This window comes from Lates calcarifer, linkage group LG11 (genome assembly GCF_001640805.2).
Source record: "Lates calcarifer isolate ASB-BC8 linkage group LG11, TLL_Latcal_v3, whole genome shotgun sequence".
NCBI lineage: Eukaryota > Metazoa > Chordata > Actinopteri > Centropomidae > Lates > Lates calcarifer.
This window is the reverse complement of record NC_066843.1, coordinates 10,286,780-10,299,132: the sequence shown is the minus strand read 5'-3', so window position 1 is coordinate 10,299,132 and position 12,353 is coordinate 10,286,780. Positions and strand designations below refer to the sequence as shown.

The 12,353-nt window shown below is 43.0% G+C and overlaps 2 protein-coding genes across 2 annotated transcripts in view; both read right to left on the bottom strand.

The window, feature by feature from the left end:
* pam16 (presequence translocase associated motor 16) overlaps nt 1–12,353 on the bottom strand; it is a 359,227-nt gene that overhangs the window by 94,933 nt on the left and 251,941 nt on the right. The window lies entirely within an intron of this gene.
* The window catches only part of coro7 (coronin 7), a 106,279-nt gene that overhangs the window by 91,155 nt on the left and 2,771 nt on the right, over nt 1–12,353 (bottom strand). Inside the window, exons 4-7 of the mRNA XM_018680836.2 lie at nt 12,077–12,147; nt 10,920–11,106; nt 9,746–9,822; nt 6,024–6,074 (exon numbers count right to left, since the gene is read on the bottom strand). Coding sequence (XP_018536352.1) covers nt 6,024–6,074; nt 9,746–9,822; nt 10,920–11,106; nt 12,077–12,147 — 386 coding nt within the window. The remainder of the gene's footprint in view (nt 1–6,023; nt 6,075–9,745; nt 9,823–10,919; nt 11,107–12,076; nt 12,148–12,353) is intronic.

Here is a 12,353-nt window from a genome sequence, read left to right as displayed (position 1 = left end):
GAAGACATACAAGAGAACACAAGACATCAAATAACAGCATCAAAGCAACAGAATACAGAGACACAAACACCAAAATTGAGTTCTTCTATTCATCTCTTTTCTGTTTCTCCTTCATGGCTCTCCCTCTGGGTTTACATCTGTGATACAAACTAAAGTCTTCTGCTGCAGTCAAAGAGCTTCATTGTGTTGCCTGCCAGAATCCACACACACATACTAAGCTCACCGTGCCTGCCGGTAGTTTATTCTGCCCATAATGAGAAATCTGAGCATGGACACACACATACACCCGCCCCCTACTTCCCAAACACACACACACTTTTCCAATTATAAGAATTCAAAGACACATAGATAACACATGCCTGTTTATTATGCCTGTAATGAGAAATCCAAGTATTTAGACACACACATACACACACATACACACACCTACCAGGGAGTTCAGTCTGTGTAATTTATGGCAGGATATAAAAGATGGTATGAGTGGCTACTCGCAGCCACCTATAGCAGTGAAACCGCTGTGCTTTTCCTTGGCCCTGCCCAGCGTTCCCTCCAAACCCATTCCAGCCCGTGGTCCTCTCTAATTTCACCCAAAGCAGCAGAAGCTCAAGCTGAAAAAGAGGAATCTGGCCCCCAAGTCCAGCAAACTATTCCCTTTTCCTGCCTCCCTCCTCTTCCAGCGACCACAGATCGACAGCTCTACGGCCAGCACTGGCCCAAAACTATGAGGGGTATTTTCAGCACTGTAATTTGAAGCACACATGGTATACACACAGACACACACTCAAATACAGAACCACACACTCAGCAAATACACAGACTTTGGGGATGGATCAAAAGATACAATGAGACAGGAAAGAGAGGAGAGGAGACACAAGTGGCCACAAAGGCACGTGTCCTTACATCCATAAAACACCTCAACCCACTGGGACTAGGTCAGTCCTTCTGTGCTGGGTCTGTGGAGTCATGTAGCCCAGCACAGGAAAGCAGGGTGGAGGCCTAACTACATAGACATGTGAAAGAAACTCGTCTGAAAACAAGAGGCCAGTGTAAGGATGTTATGGCAGGGAGGGCAGAACCCGGTATAGCAAAGAGCTTTAATGCTGTGTATAATGTTTATCTTTGGTACTCAGTGATTCACCACTTTGTTATCCTTACACTGTGTGTAACATATATCTGGAAAAACTCAGAGGTTTTAATTGAATTTCATCAACTTTAATTATTTAAAAAGCTTCACACACTAATAAGACTGGTCCTTTAACAAGTGTCGTTCAGATGAGATGAGATGGTGACTAATTTAATATTTAAAGTTTCTTGGTAATTCTTAAGTCAAGACATATGTGAAACATATGTGAAACAAGACAATAAATGAAACATACTCGCTTAAATATTGCCTGGGGAAAGAAGAGAAAGTCAGGCAAAACAGAAAAACAGACAACTAAACAAAATTCAAATCTGAAATTTAATCCGCCCTTCAGTGGTGGGACAGGGAGCGAAAAGATGCCACATGTGCGGACGCACACTCTGCCCCAACTGTGCCAACTACCTAAATACAACCGTCTGTATGCTTGTGCACATACATACACACACACACTGATTACAGATGCAGTATATACTGCTCCTCCTGTCCAAGACCTTAATTACCCTGCGCAGTCTTATTTCCCATAAATACAGCGAGAGCAGGGCTGTAATTAGGGCCTATATTTACCCCACCTGGCTAGGAGAGAACCCAGTTCAGAGCTGGCCACAGGGATGAGCCAGCCCCACTCAACTACGCTGCCATGGGTATAACCAGGATACCAGTGGACACAGGAGCTGTGTCCCAGTTCATGGGATGGGATGGGGGAGGGGGCACATAGCTACACCTCCTCCCCCCAATTAAGATAAGTGAAAAAGTTTATCAGTTTAAACAAGCAACAAACTCAAATATCTGTGGTAGACTGGGACAAAATTCATCATAACCAACTCAAAGTACAAGTTCTGATGTTTCAATTGTATAAATAATGGGGAACTGGCAAGACAGTGCACCATTTTTCATTCTTCTAATATTGAATAACAAAATGTCTACTGTAGTGCAATACCTACCAGTGATTGATAATCACCTAAACGCAAATACAGAATAAGTAGAATCCAGGCTTTATGGGTGGAAGAGACTCGCCAAAACAATCAGACAACTGATTCTGATCAGAGCTAAAAAATTATATACTGCAAAACCCGTCTCACAAATTCAGACAAAAGGAGCTGCTGTCATGACTGCATTCAGAGAAGCTTTTGAAATGGAACAGGTCTATTTGACCCATTAGGATGTGTGTAGTGTTAGAGGATTAGGTGCTGTGTGTGCGTGCGTGTGTCCAACCATTTTTGTAACTTTCCAAAACCAACAATCTGACATTCACACCCACTTTGCACTGTGATTGGCCAGCTGCGCAAACGTGAGAAAGGAGCCAAGGAACTCTCTTATTTTTTTCCCATTTATGACACAACTATTTGTGGCACTTTCAGTTTAACAGTATGAATGTTAAAGATTGCGTGAAAATATGCACCATTACCACGTGATCTATCTCACTATGACCACTAGGCATTGGCCAGTTACCAGTTTCAAGGTATATTGTGGTTTGAAAAAGTCAAGGTTTCAAAACCATTGATATTTTTCATCATGCCATTCCTATAATATAAGCTGATACCTGACAGAATGTGCTACCCTATTGTGACTAGGTGTGGGCTGAGTACCGGTTTCAAGGAAACTAATTCAGTAAAATGGAACATAAACTAGCGTACTCTGCAACTAACAAAGGGGATGTGTGCCTTTGTCCTGACAGGCCCCTTAGATTGTTGGGTAGACATTAGTAGCAGAAAATAAATAGATTCATTTGATGGACAGACACAAATCAAATACATATTACATGTAAAAGCACAGGTAAAGCTGTATCAGTGCCTTTTGTTTCAGATAACCAGTTTTTATTTTCTTTTAAGATATACACATTTTACTCTGTGTACTACAGTTCAAACTCACCTCAAAATAAGAGAAAATGACTCTTTACTATAATGCTCTGCAGCATTCGTGAGATATCCTTCCCCAAGAATCCTTTCAGGGAAGACTTGTGGCTTCTCTTGATGAGGACAACTGACTGGCTCTCATGTAAGAAGCTAAACAGACCTCCAGTGAGTACAAATCAAATAGTGGACACTTCTCTCTCTGTTACTTGTGCACACTGCATCTGCAACAACAAACTGATCAAAATGCAAACTGAGGAAAATGCTTGAATGTGCCCCTTGCATCGGGCACAAACAATGTGGAATCTCCAAACCACACAATGTCAAATGTTGTGTTATGTCTTATGGTGTTGAAAATTGTTTTGTGGGTCCATGTAGAAATTTGAGCTTTACACTCTGCTATACAGCCAAATTACTGCCCTCATCATGTTTTGTTTAAGATTCATCACCCGCACCCTATAAACCCTCCTTCAGCAGATGAGGTGTTAATAGGAGTGGTGGTGGCTCTCCCATTCTCCAGAGAGAGAGAGAGAGAGAGAGAGAGAGTCACACATATGAAAGCTGTCAGAGTGAAGCTCTGCCCACTCTGCTGTCAGAGGACTCCAGACTGAAGCCACCCACAGCAGAACCTAGCAACTTTGAGAGAGATAGGAAGGGAGAGCAAGAAAGCAAGAGAGTGCAAAACCAAAAAGGGAAGAGCAACCCTCTAATAACTTTGATCTGGGTCCTAAGTCTTCTTTGGTTTTGAGGTGGTGGAGCCATGTGTGGAGTGCAGAGGAGGGTAAAACGCTGACTCAGGCCTCTGCACTCCTCAGTCCTCCTCTCCATAGCAGTGAAACCAGGAGGATTAATGAGAAAGCAGGGAAGAAAGAGAGAGAGAGAAAAAGAAAAAACACAGAGAGCTGAGAGTGTCCTGGTGGCCCAGAAGTCAGAAGCACCTTTTTTACACCACAGACCTTCTATAAATTTGATATAAATTTTGTTGCGGACCAGACAGGGAGGACAGAGAGGTCTCTCATCTTCTTGTGGGCTTTTTCTTGACACAGAGTTTGGTACAGAAAGAGAATGAGAGAGAGAGAAACAGAAAATAGAGTGAGCAACAAAAATAAAATGACTCATTACACATTGTTATATTATTAAACACTATGATATTAATTATGATTAGAAAAATTATTACATTATTATCAAGCTGTATGTTAATTTTGTAAATGGTATATGTAAGGCTAATATGAGCTACTTCATATACTGTTGGATAGTTAATACAGACAGCACTATATTCTATAAACTAATTACATGTTCTCTAGGTAAAACTTGAGTTTACAAAGTAACTATAGCTGCCAAATAAATGTAAAGGATTAAAAAGTATAATATTTCAGTCTGAAATGTAGTTGTTGAAATACTCAAGGAAAGTACAAGTGTAGTGTGACTTAAAAGTATAAACGTGTATTAGGCACAGCCCAGGTACTGGGAACCACTGGTCAAAAGCTCATACCAGAACAGCTAAAACTTATTCCTGGTTTCAAATCCGCCTTAAGACCTTTGTCACATCTATTTTTCCCTTTCTCCACATATGGCCTATTGCTCACCACTGTCAACCATCTAATGAAGTCAAAAATGACATAGACTTGGCTGGAATGTCCCAGCAGCACATCCCCGCCACCAGTAACCACTGGGCTCTTACTGGAGACGCCATCTCAGACATACAGACAACCCAGTACTGATTCAATCTAAACTAATGAGACCCTTTGGCTGCACGAAGTGATTTAAGTGCAATTTTATTCGAATCACTTCAAGTCATTTGTTAAACAGAGTACACAAGATTGAGAGAGGACCTGGAATAGTATTTATTCGGGCAATCTGGAGCTCTGTTGAAAAGCTACGCTTGATGTCCGCATTGCATGTGTAGTGAGGAAGAGATAGAAAGATTCCTTGCAATGCAGAAAATTCAAATCTGCTGCTGAAAAGCAATGCGCTAAAAGGACCTCAACACTGACACACCTGATGTAAACATCCAGGTTCAAACACTGGAGAGGAGCCAGCCGACTCAGCTCATGTTACTTAAGCAAACACAGACATACATGCGCTGTACTCACTCTTTGTTTTGTAAAAGGCGTACATGTGCCACAAAGAAAATAATCCTTTTTTTTTTTTTACTGCTGGCTCCCTGCCTGTCAGAGCCAATGACATCACATACCTCTGAAACAGTACGCCTTTGACAAAGGTGTCAAAAGTTTCAAGACACATACAAAACACACATGACACACGTACACAGATATATGAACATGGAAATATGGAGTCATCTCTCTCCCATACAGGGTGATGTGCCTTGCAGATATTTCTGTGGTCTAATATTTAATCTGCTGCAGCATGCAATGTTTTTTCAAGATTCCTTGTATTTAAAAATGAGAGAGCCTGTGGCCTGAGGCAGTCCCGAGCATCTCGGTAATTAAAACACCCTGGGAGGTCCACCTTCACCAGAGTGTATGAGAATATTTGCTCTACGCTGACTGGTCTCTCACAACACTCACTCCCACTCCCACTTCATCTTCATCTTCCTCTTCCTTTAGCCACTCTGCTTTCCCATTGCTGCTGGTTGTGACAGAGAACTTTCTTTTTCTTGGGCTTGGTTGTCATTGGTGAGAGATTTCCAATAAAGGGGGGAAAAAAGGAGTGGTGTGAGCTGAGAGGTTCACAGTCGCACTAGTTTAGTGTGGGATGGGTACCCGTGGGAAGAGGAGAGGCGCAACTGCATTCATAAATCAACAGTGGATGAATCACTTTGAGTGGCCAGCGGTGAGCTCTCTGGGTTAATGTCAACATGTTTATCACTGGATGTAGTGTGGAGGAAAAAAATCAGCTTACAGTAAATGGCAGTGGAGTGGCAGAGATCACACCCATTTTTACTCATATCTACCTTTTTTGCTTTCTGTAAACAGCTCTACATTAAATTTTGTCTGTTTGAAATACAGTCTTTTCCATGCTGGGAAGCTGAATTTGTTTTCCCTGTTTTCTATGAGCAGAGGAAGGCTTACCTGAACAGGTGTCAGCTGGGCTCTGGGGTCAAACACTCGCAACATCTTGTCCTACACAAATGACGAAAGAGAAAGAAATTCACTGAACTGAAGGAAGCTGGAAATGATTCATATTATGAATTACAATATGAGACATGGCATTTTAAATCAGCTTAAAGCTGTCTGAACCCAAAGACCTTTTGTTTTAAATTACTTCTGTGATGGTTAGTTGGCAATGGTTCCTTTTCATTCTCAGTGCTAAACTATATGGACAGCATATGAAGTTAAGAAATAATACCATGTAAGGGCTGTGAAGCACGCCTGTGGTTTACTGTGGATTTTTCCTTTGTGAGCAGTGTGAATGTGATGTGCAAACGAGGTCCAAGAGAAAATGCGAGGTCAAGGTTTAAGGAAAAGGCCTCCTCATTCAGTTGTAATTATTTCATAGAGACTAATATATGAGAGCTTGATATTGAAAACATCAGAATCCCTCCAGCTCATTGTAATTCAGATAAAGACCAACACAAGCTCTCTGAAGTTTCCTCATTTATCGATGCGATCTCACTAATTCATAGTGACCTCTCCGCGGCCTCACATGCCTTGACCCCGGCAAGCCCAAACATGCATTCTGCATCAATCACAGCAGCCAATCAGAGAGGTTCCTGCATGATTGAGAGGAAATGGGGTCTAATGGGATCAGGCTGTGACCAGGACATGCGTGTCTGCAGCCGTGTCACTCAATACCGCTGTGTGACTGTGATCACAGCGGCAGACTGACATATGGAGCTGATAGCAGGTAATAAGTAAAAGGGCTTAGACTAAACCACGCACACACTTAACAAACATATACATGTCAAAGGGAATCAGGAGGCTGACGGTGACACAGTCAAGCGCGCACACACACACACAGAAACACACACACACACACACACACGGAGGGGCAGTATGCAACTAACAGCCATACACAACATAAAAGCTAAATCCAGTGTTGAAGCGAATGATGAGTTTTAGCTTCAGCTTCTCTTTGTCTCCTCTTAGCATATCCAAAGGGCGATTTATTTGCTATTTATTTGCTTGAATAGCAAACAGAGGTTTTTCGTAATGTAATGTTTCTTTCTCTGCCTCTGTGTAGCCCACCCACGATTATGATGCCCAAGGGCTATGTCTTCAGGTCTCTGTGACCTGAGCCTAAGCCAAAGGCTCAGAGAGCAGTGTGGGAATATACACACACACACAAATAGGATTTTCCCTCCACAACGACCTAGGAGCCCACCTGTTGCAAAAATGCCAAATTCTGGCTAAAACAACCTCTGACCTATAAGCACTCTTTGAGTGTACCAGCACGGGACAGACAACAACATATGAGAGGGGAAATTATCTGGCTGTGCAAACACACAATTGAAGGGCCACTCACGTACAGATGTGTCCACCAAGCAACCACACAAGTACACTCAAACAAGCAAACACACTCTCTAAAGCCTATGACAATAACCCACATAAACACACACACACACACACACCACCTCAACTCATAAATGCACAGATGGAGGGCCAGAAAGCAGTGTGTGCATTTGTGTGTTTGTATGTGTGTGCGTCTGTGCTGAGACAGCAGCTGTTTAATCAAAGTGATGGAGCTTCATTCTCAAGCTGCTGTTAATGAGTTTTCACTGCTGGTCTGCCGCACACAACTTTCACATGTATGTAAACACACACAGTCGCTGTTAATCTTCAGCCAGGGGTGCTCTCTTGACTCATCAAACACACTGCGCTGCCACTCTCCTGTTCCTGATCTCCCACGATAACCAGCGCCAAAGCCCATTGTGATCGATCAGTTTGCTGGGTGTTCCCATCAATTATTGTATCTCAATCTTCACACCCTGAGAAATATTGTATGGAGGGCAGTTATAATGTGCCTTTTAAAACCGTGGACCATAAATCCAACATCCACCAGCACACCACCCAGGCCCGTCCATCATTTGGATAAACACGGGCTTTCCTCCGTTCCTGCTCGCACTACCTGTGGATTTCCCTTCTCTAAACTGAATGGCGCCTTTCTCCCTCCAAGTGTGTCATAAATATACATCTCTCTAGGTCCAAACGAGGCCTGTCATGATTCCTCCTCTTTGCGGTGGTGGTCTCCCCTTCATCCTCCCCCACCCTAGCTCTGTGCCCCAATGTTTACCCTATGGGAGGGCCCGGGGGATTGGACCCACATGTTGGCAGGCCCTATTTGCTTTAATAAGCTGGATTGGAGAGATTGAAAGGGGTCTTTTGGGTTAAATGACACCAGAGCCCAATGGGGTAAGAACCTCTGAGGCCCCTGGCTCTGATCTTGGCTCACATTTCCCCACGTTCCCTTTCTTTTCAGGTGCCCTGTTCTTTCAGGCTGCACTGAGGATGATGGTAACTCTGGTAAGGATGATTATCCCGTCAAAGTAAATGTCATGATTTGGATGTGGCCTGTGATGTGTGGAGTAATTTGTTACTTGTCAGAGCAAAGACAAACAAGGGGGATTGGCCTGACAATCATACCTGTTAAGTACGCACATGTGGTACACTTTTGTGTCAGAGTTTATTCTGTCTCAAACACAAGTTAGCTCGTCATGCATTGTCTAAAGTATACTCCAGGGGCCTCTGTCAGTCTATATGTGGTTTCAAAAAGAATGTGAATAACACAAAGAAATTCACTCTAGTGCAAAATTTGAGAGTTAAAACTTGAATTATGCAAAAAATGAATTATGTTGACCTCCACTGATGAAAACGCCTCTAGCTTTTCCTGTAAACCAGATATATTCATGAAACAATCCTCATAAAACTCATAAATCCCTTCTTTCTCTGCCCCTTACTCTTAAACCCATACCACCTCCCTCCTTCCTCCTCCTACACAAAATATTAACAACCTCATGGAAAGCCCTTCAAGCTCAGTGATTATTTCCTGATGACACAGATGAGAACTGGGCCATATGGATGCATAAAAACCCAAGGAGTCTTTCTCTCTTCTTAGCTTTTCCCCCCCTGCGCCACATAACTACTGTATATGTCAAAGGAATTACAGTCCTCGGTTCCTGATAAGACTAAAACTTGCATTGGGGGACGGCAGGGTTCAAACGGGCATATGGGGCTGTGCACTGGGGATAGGGGGTTAGGGGTCAGGTGGGGTCAAGACAAAACAAAACCCATTACAGATTTATCCTTCACACGCAGGCGTGTGCCCCTTTAAGTGCCTTAATTGCCAAGTTACTTGAGTTGCCAATCTGATGAGGAAAATCTCCACAGGCCCTCTATCAACCTCGGCCAAGATTTCTTTAACTGCTTTGTCATCAGTATTACCACACTAAAACAAACTGGCTGTTATGTCTTTTATGTCATAGGGCTTTCCAAGTTAATTCTTTCTTTCTTTCCTGTAAAGAACTGCTCACTAATTCCTAATCCAATTGGTGTGATGTGATCCCCACCCTTTTTTATGTGCATCACCCCTGTTGACGTTTTGATGAAATAAACCCCATATAAACAGATAAGGAGCTGCGGTGTCCAATGAGGGGAATGCTGAGCTGAATGTGAACCACTGGCTGCATCTAGTGGTCAAACACTGCAACTACAGCAATCAAACCTCAATCCGTACACAAATAAAGTTGGTGAAAGAATAAAATTAAAATAAAACTTTCACTTTATCACGCTTTGGAATTAAAGGTTAAGTCATGAAGGTCACTACTCTATATCTGGTGCAGTGTGAGCTGCCTTACCCTGCAGGAGGAAGCCAGCAGGGAGCCGTCCTGTTTCCAGCTCAGACTCTGCAGCTGGTCACTGTGCTGCTCCAGAACTGCAGACACACACATCAACATTAAAGAAGTGAGAGGAGGAAAGGACTAGATACACGATGCTAATGTGGGACAGGGACAAAAAAGGGTAAAGAAAGTTGAAATCATGATAATACAAATAGTGAACACAGAATGACTGCACATACAGACACGACAAAGAACATGGACATCTAACATCTGAAAGGTCACTGCAGGGAAAATGCAGGGAAGTGACGAGGCCATAAATCAAGCACACAAAATTCAGAAAACACACGATAACACACCAAAACAAGAATGATTTACACCAGAGAGATGGATCATATGTCCTTACAGTTTAGGCATATGAGAGAAATTATGAGCATGACACATTTTAGCTTGCAGTGCCATAAGTGAGCACAGCACAGCTTGTGTGAATTGTTCAGTTCAACCAAGACACCAAACAGATGAAAAGAGATGAGAAGTGCACTTGTTAGGACAGTTACACACAAAGTGATGTGACATGGACTTTGATAGTAGAAGGAAAAAAATAGAACCCAAAAACACACTCATTCAAATATAGATTTTATCTGTTCTTTAACCACATATGAATGAGGATTGAGGGTGATGAAAGACAGTGTGGGGGGTACAGCTCATGAAAAGTTGGATCAGCAGTGAGCAGCAGTAGCCAGGCCAGCTGTCATGGGATGAGAGACAGGGCGCAGTGTTTGTGGGGTTGGGGTGAGGCCAGAGGATAGTGACAGTATCCTGAGGCCAGTCTGGGGAGACTGGGACCAGGACTGCAAACCAAAACGTTACCTCTGCTGCTCCAGCACTTAGACAGAGCCACAGGGCTGTAAAATGTAGGCAGTGTAAGTCAGACAGTCCCCAATTTAAAAAAAGGAAACCAACCACTTCACTCCACTTCAAGTATATATTTATGTTACACATAGAAACGAAACAGGCCACAACAAAAACTGAAGACTAACTGACACAGACTGAAATGTTAAAAGTAACAGATAGTGCAGGATGTTCGACAAAGACTCTGAGAAAGTAATTTTCTTGTGACGTGTGCTTTAATTTGAATTGTGCGCACAAACAAATGTGTGTGCATGTGCAGCTCATGTATGCTAGCTGTAGCTACCTGCCAACGGTGAATCCTGACGGCCGGTGTCCCAAATCAGAGGAGACTTAGCGGTGCCGATGGCCAGCAAGCCAGAGGAGGTGGGGTGGAAGTGCACCAGCTCCAGCCTGCCCTGACCTGGACGCAAGGTCAGCTCTGGACTGCTGGGCTGCTCCAGCGCTGGATCACACAAATGCCACAGCTTCACCTGTACACACACAGAGAAGAAAATTAATCAAATTAATTAATAAAATAATAAAATAATATCAGTGGTTGCCAGGGTCAAAATTTCCTCATTTTACTTTGATGGAAATAGTCCTCACACCTAAGTAAATTCCTTTTGAACATAAAATTAAATGCTTATGATTAGTATGTTCAGACTGGTATCAGACTATCAAACAGACTTGTTTGACCAATCCATCCTCAGATCAGTGGTTATTTCTGCTTGAGCTAGAGATGAAGGCTGGGGTTGGAAAGCATCACTAGAGCAGGTAGCTCTGGGTCTGACCAAAAGAAAACACAGAAAGTAGCAACCAGGAACAGCTATTACAGCTACCTGCACAGGGATCAACATCCAGGTCTGGTTTGAATTTCTGGCTGATGATAGCAGATGAAGTGAAACTGTATGATAATGGGTTTAGGCCAGTAAAATACATCCCTTGAGACATATTTCATAGGTAGGTGCATTCTCTCAGTTTCACTCTAATTTAACTTGCTGAGCGCTGCCAAGCTGGTGAAACAATATACCCTGTTGGCAAAAGATAAGAGCAGTGAAAGTGAGATGCAGATGCTGGGCACTGTGGACCACTCCGGTGTGTGCACTACAGGTCTGTGTGTGGCAACAGTTGCATGTGTGTGTGTGTTCACACAGGTCTCTGAGGTAAACCAAGCTGCTGAGTCTGAAGATGCAGGCCCACACTCAGCAGATTCCAGTAAGCCCGGGCACCTGTGGCTGAGGATAATGTGCTGAGAGGAGAAAGTCTTCAAAAGGTTTAAATAACAAAAAATGAGAAGGTTCATATTGCATTCAAAGTCTTGCCAGGAACAACAAAGCCTGAGAGGACGGGAAGTGCACTTCAGTGTACGCAAACTACAACAGGATAAGGCAAGATCAATACAAAGAAAGGAGAGAAGGAACAAATGAAAGACAGAAAGAAAGACGGCGCTTAAGAGCTCACCGTTTCATCTCCAGAACATGTTGCCAGGAGACTCTCATCAAAAGGAGAAAAGTCCATATCAGTCACTAGATCTGGGAGAGAGGAGAGAAAACAAATGGAAAATGAAAATTAGATCTGGGTCACAGCTGTCTAGGGTTAATTTCATTTCTGGGCAAAGACACTTGCATTTCTCATGTGATTCATTTTTTAAAGAGGACACAGTGTCCTTTAGGGTTAGAGTGTTGGTTTTTATACAGAGGGAGGGAGACATGGAAGAGACAGCAGAGAACTGCAACAA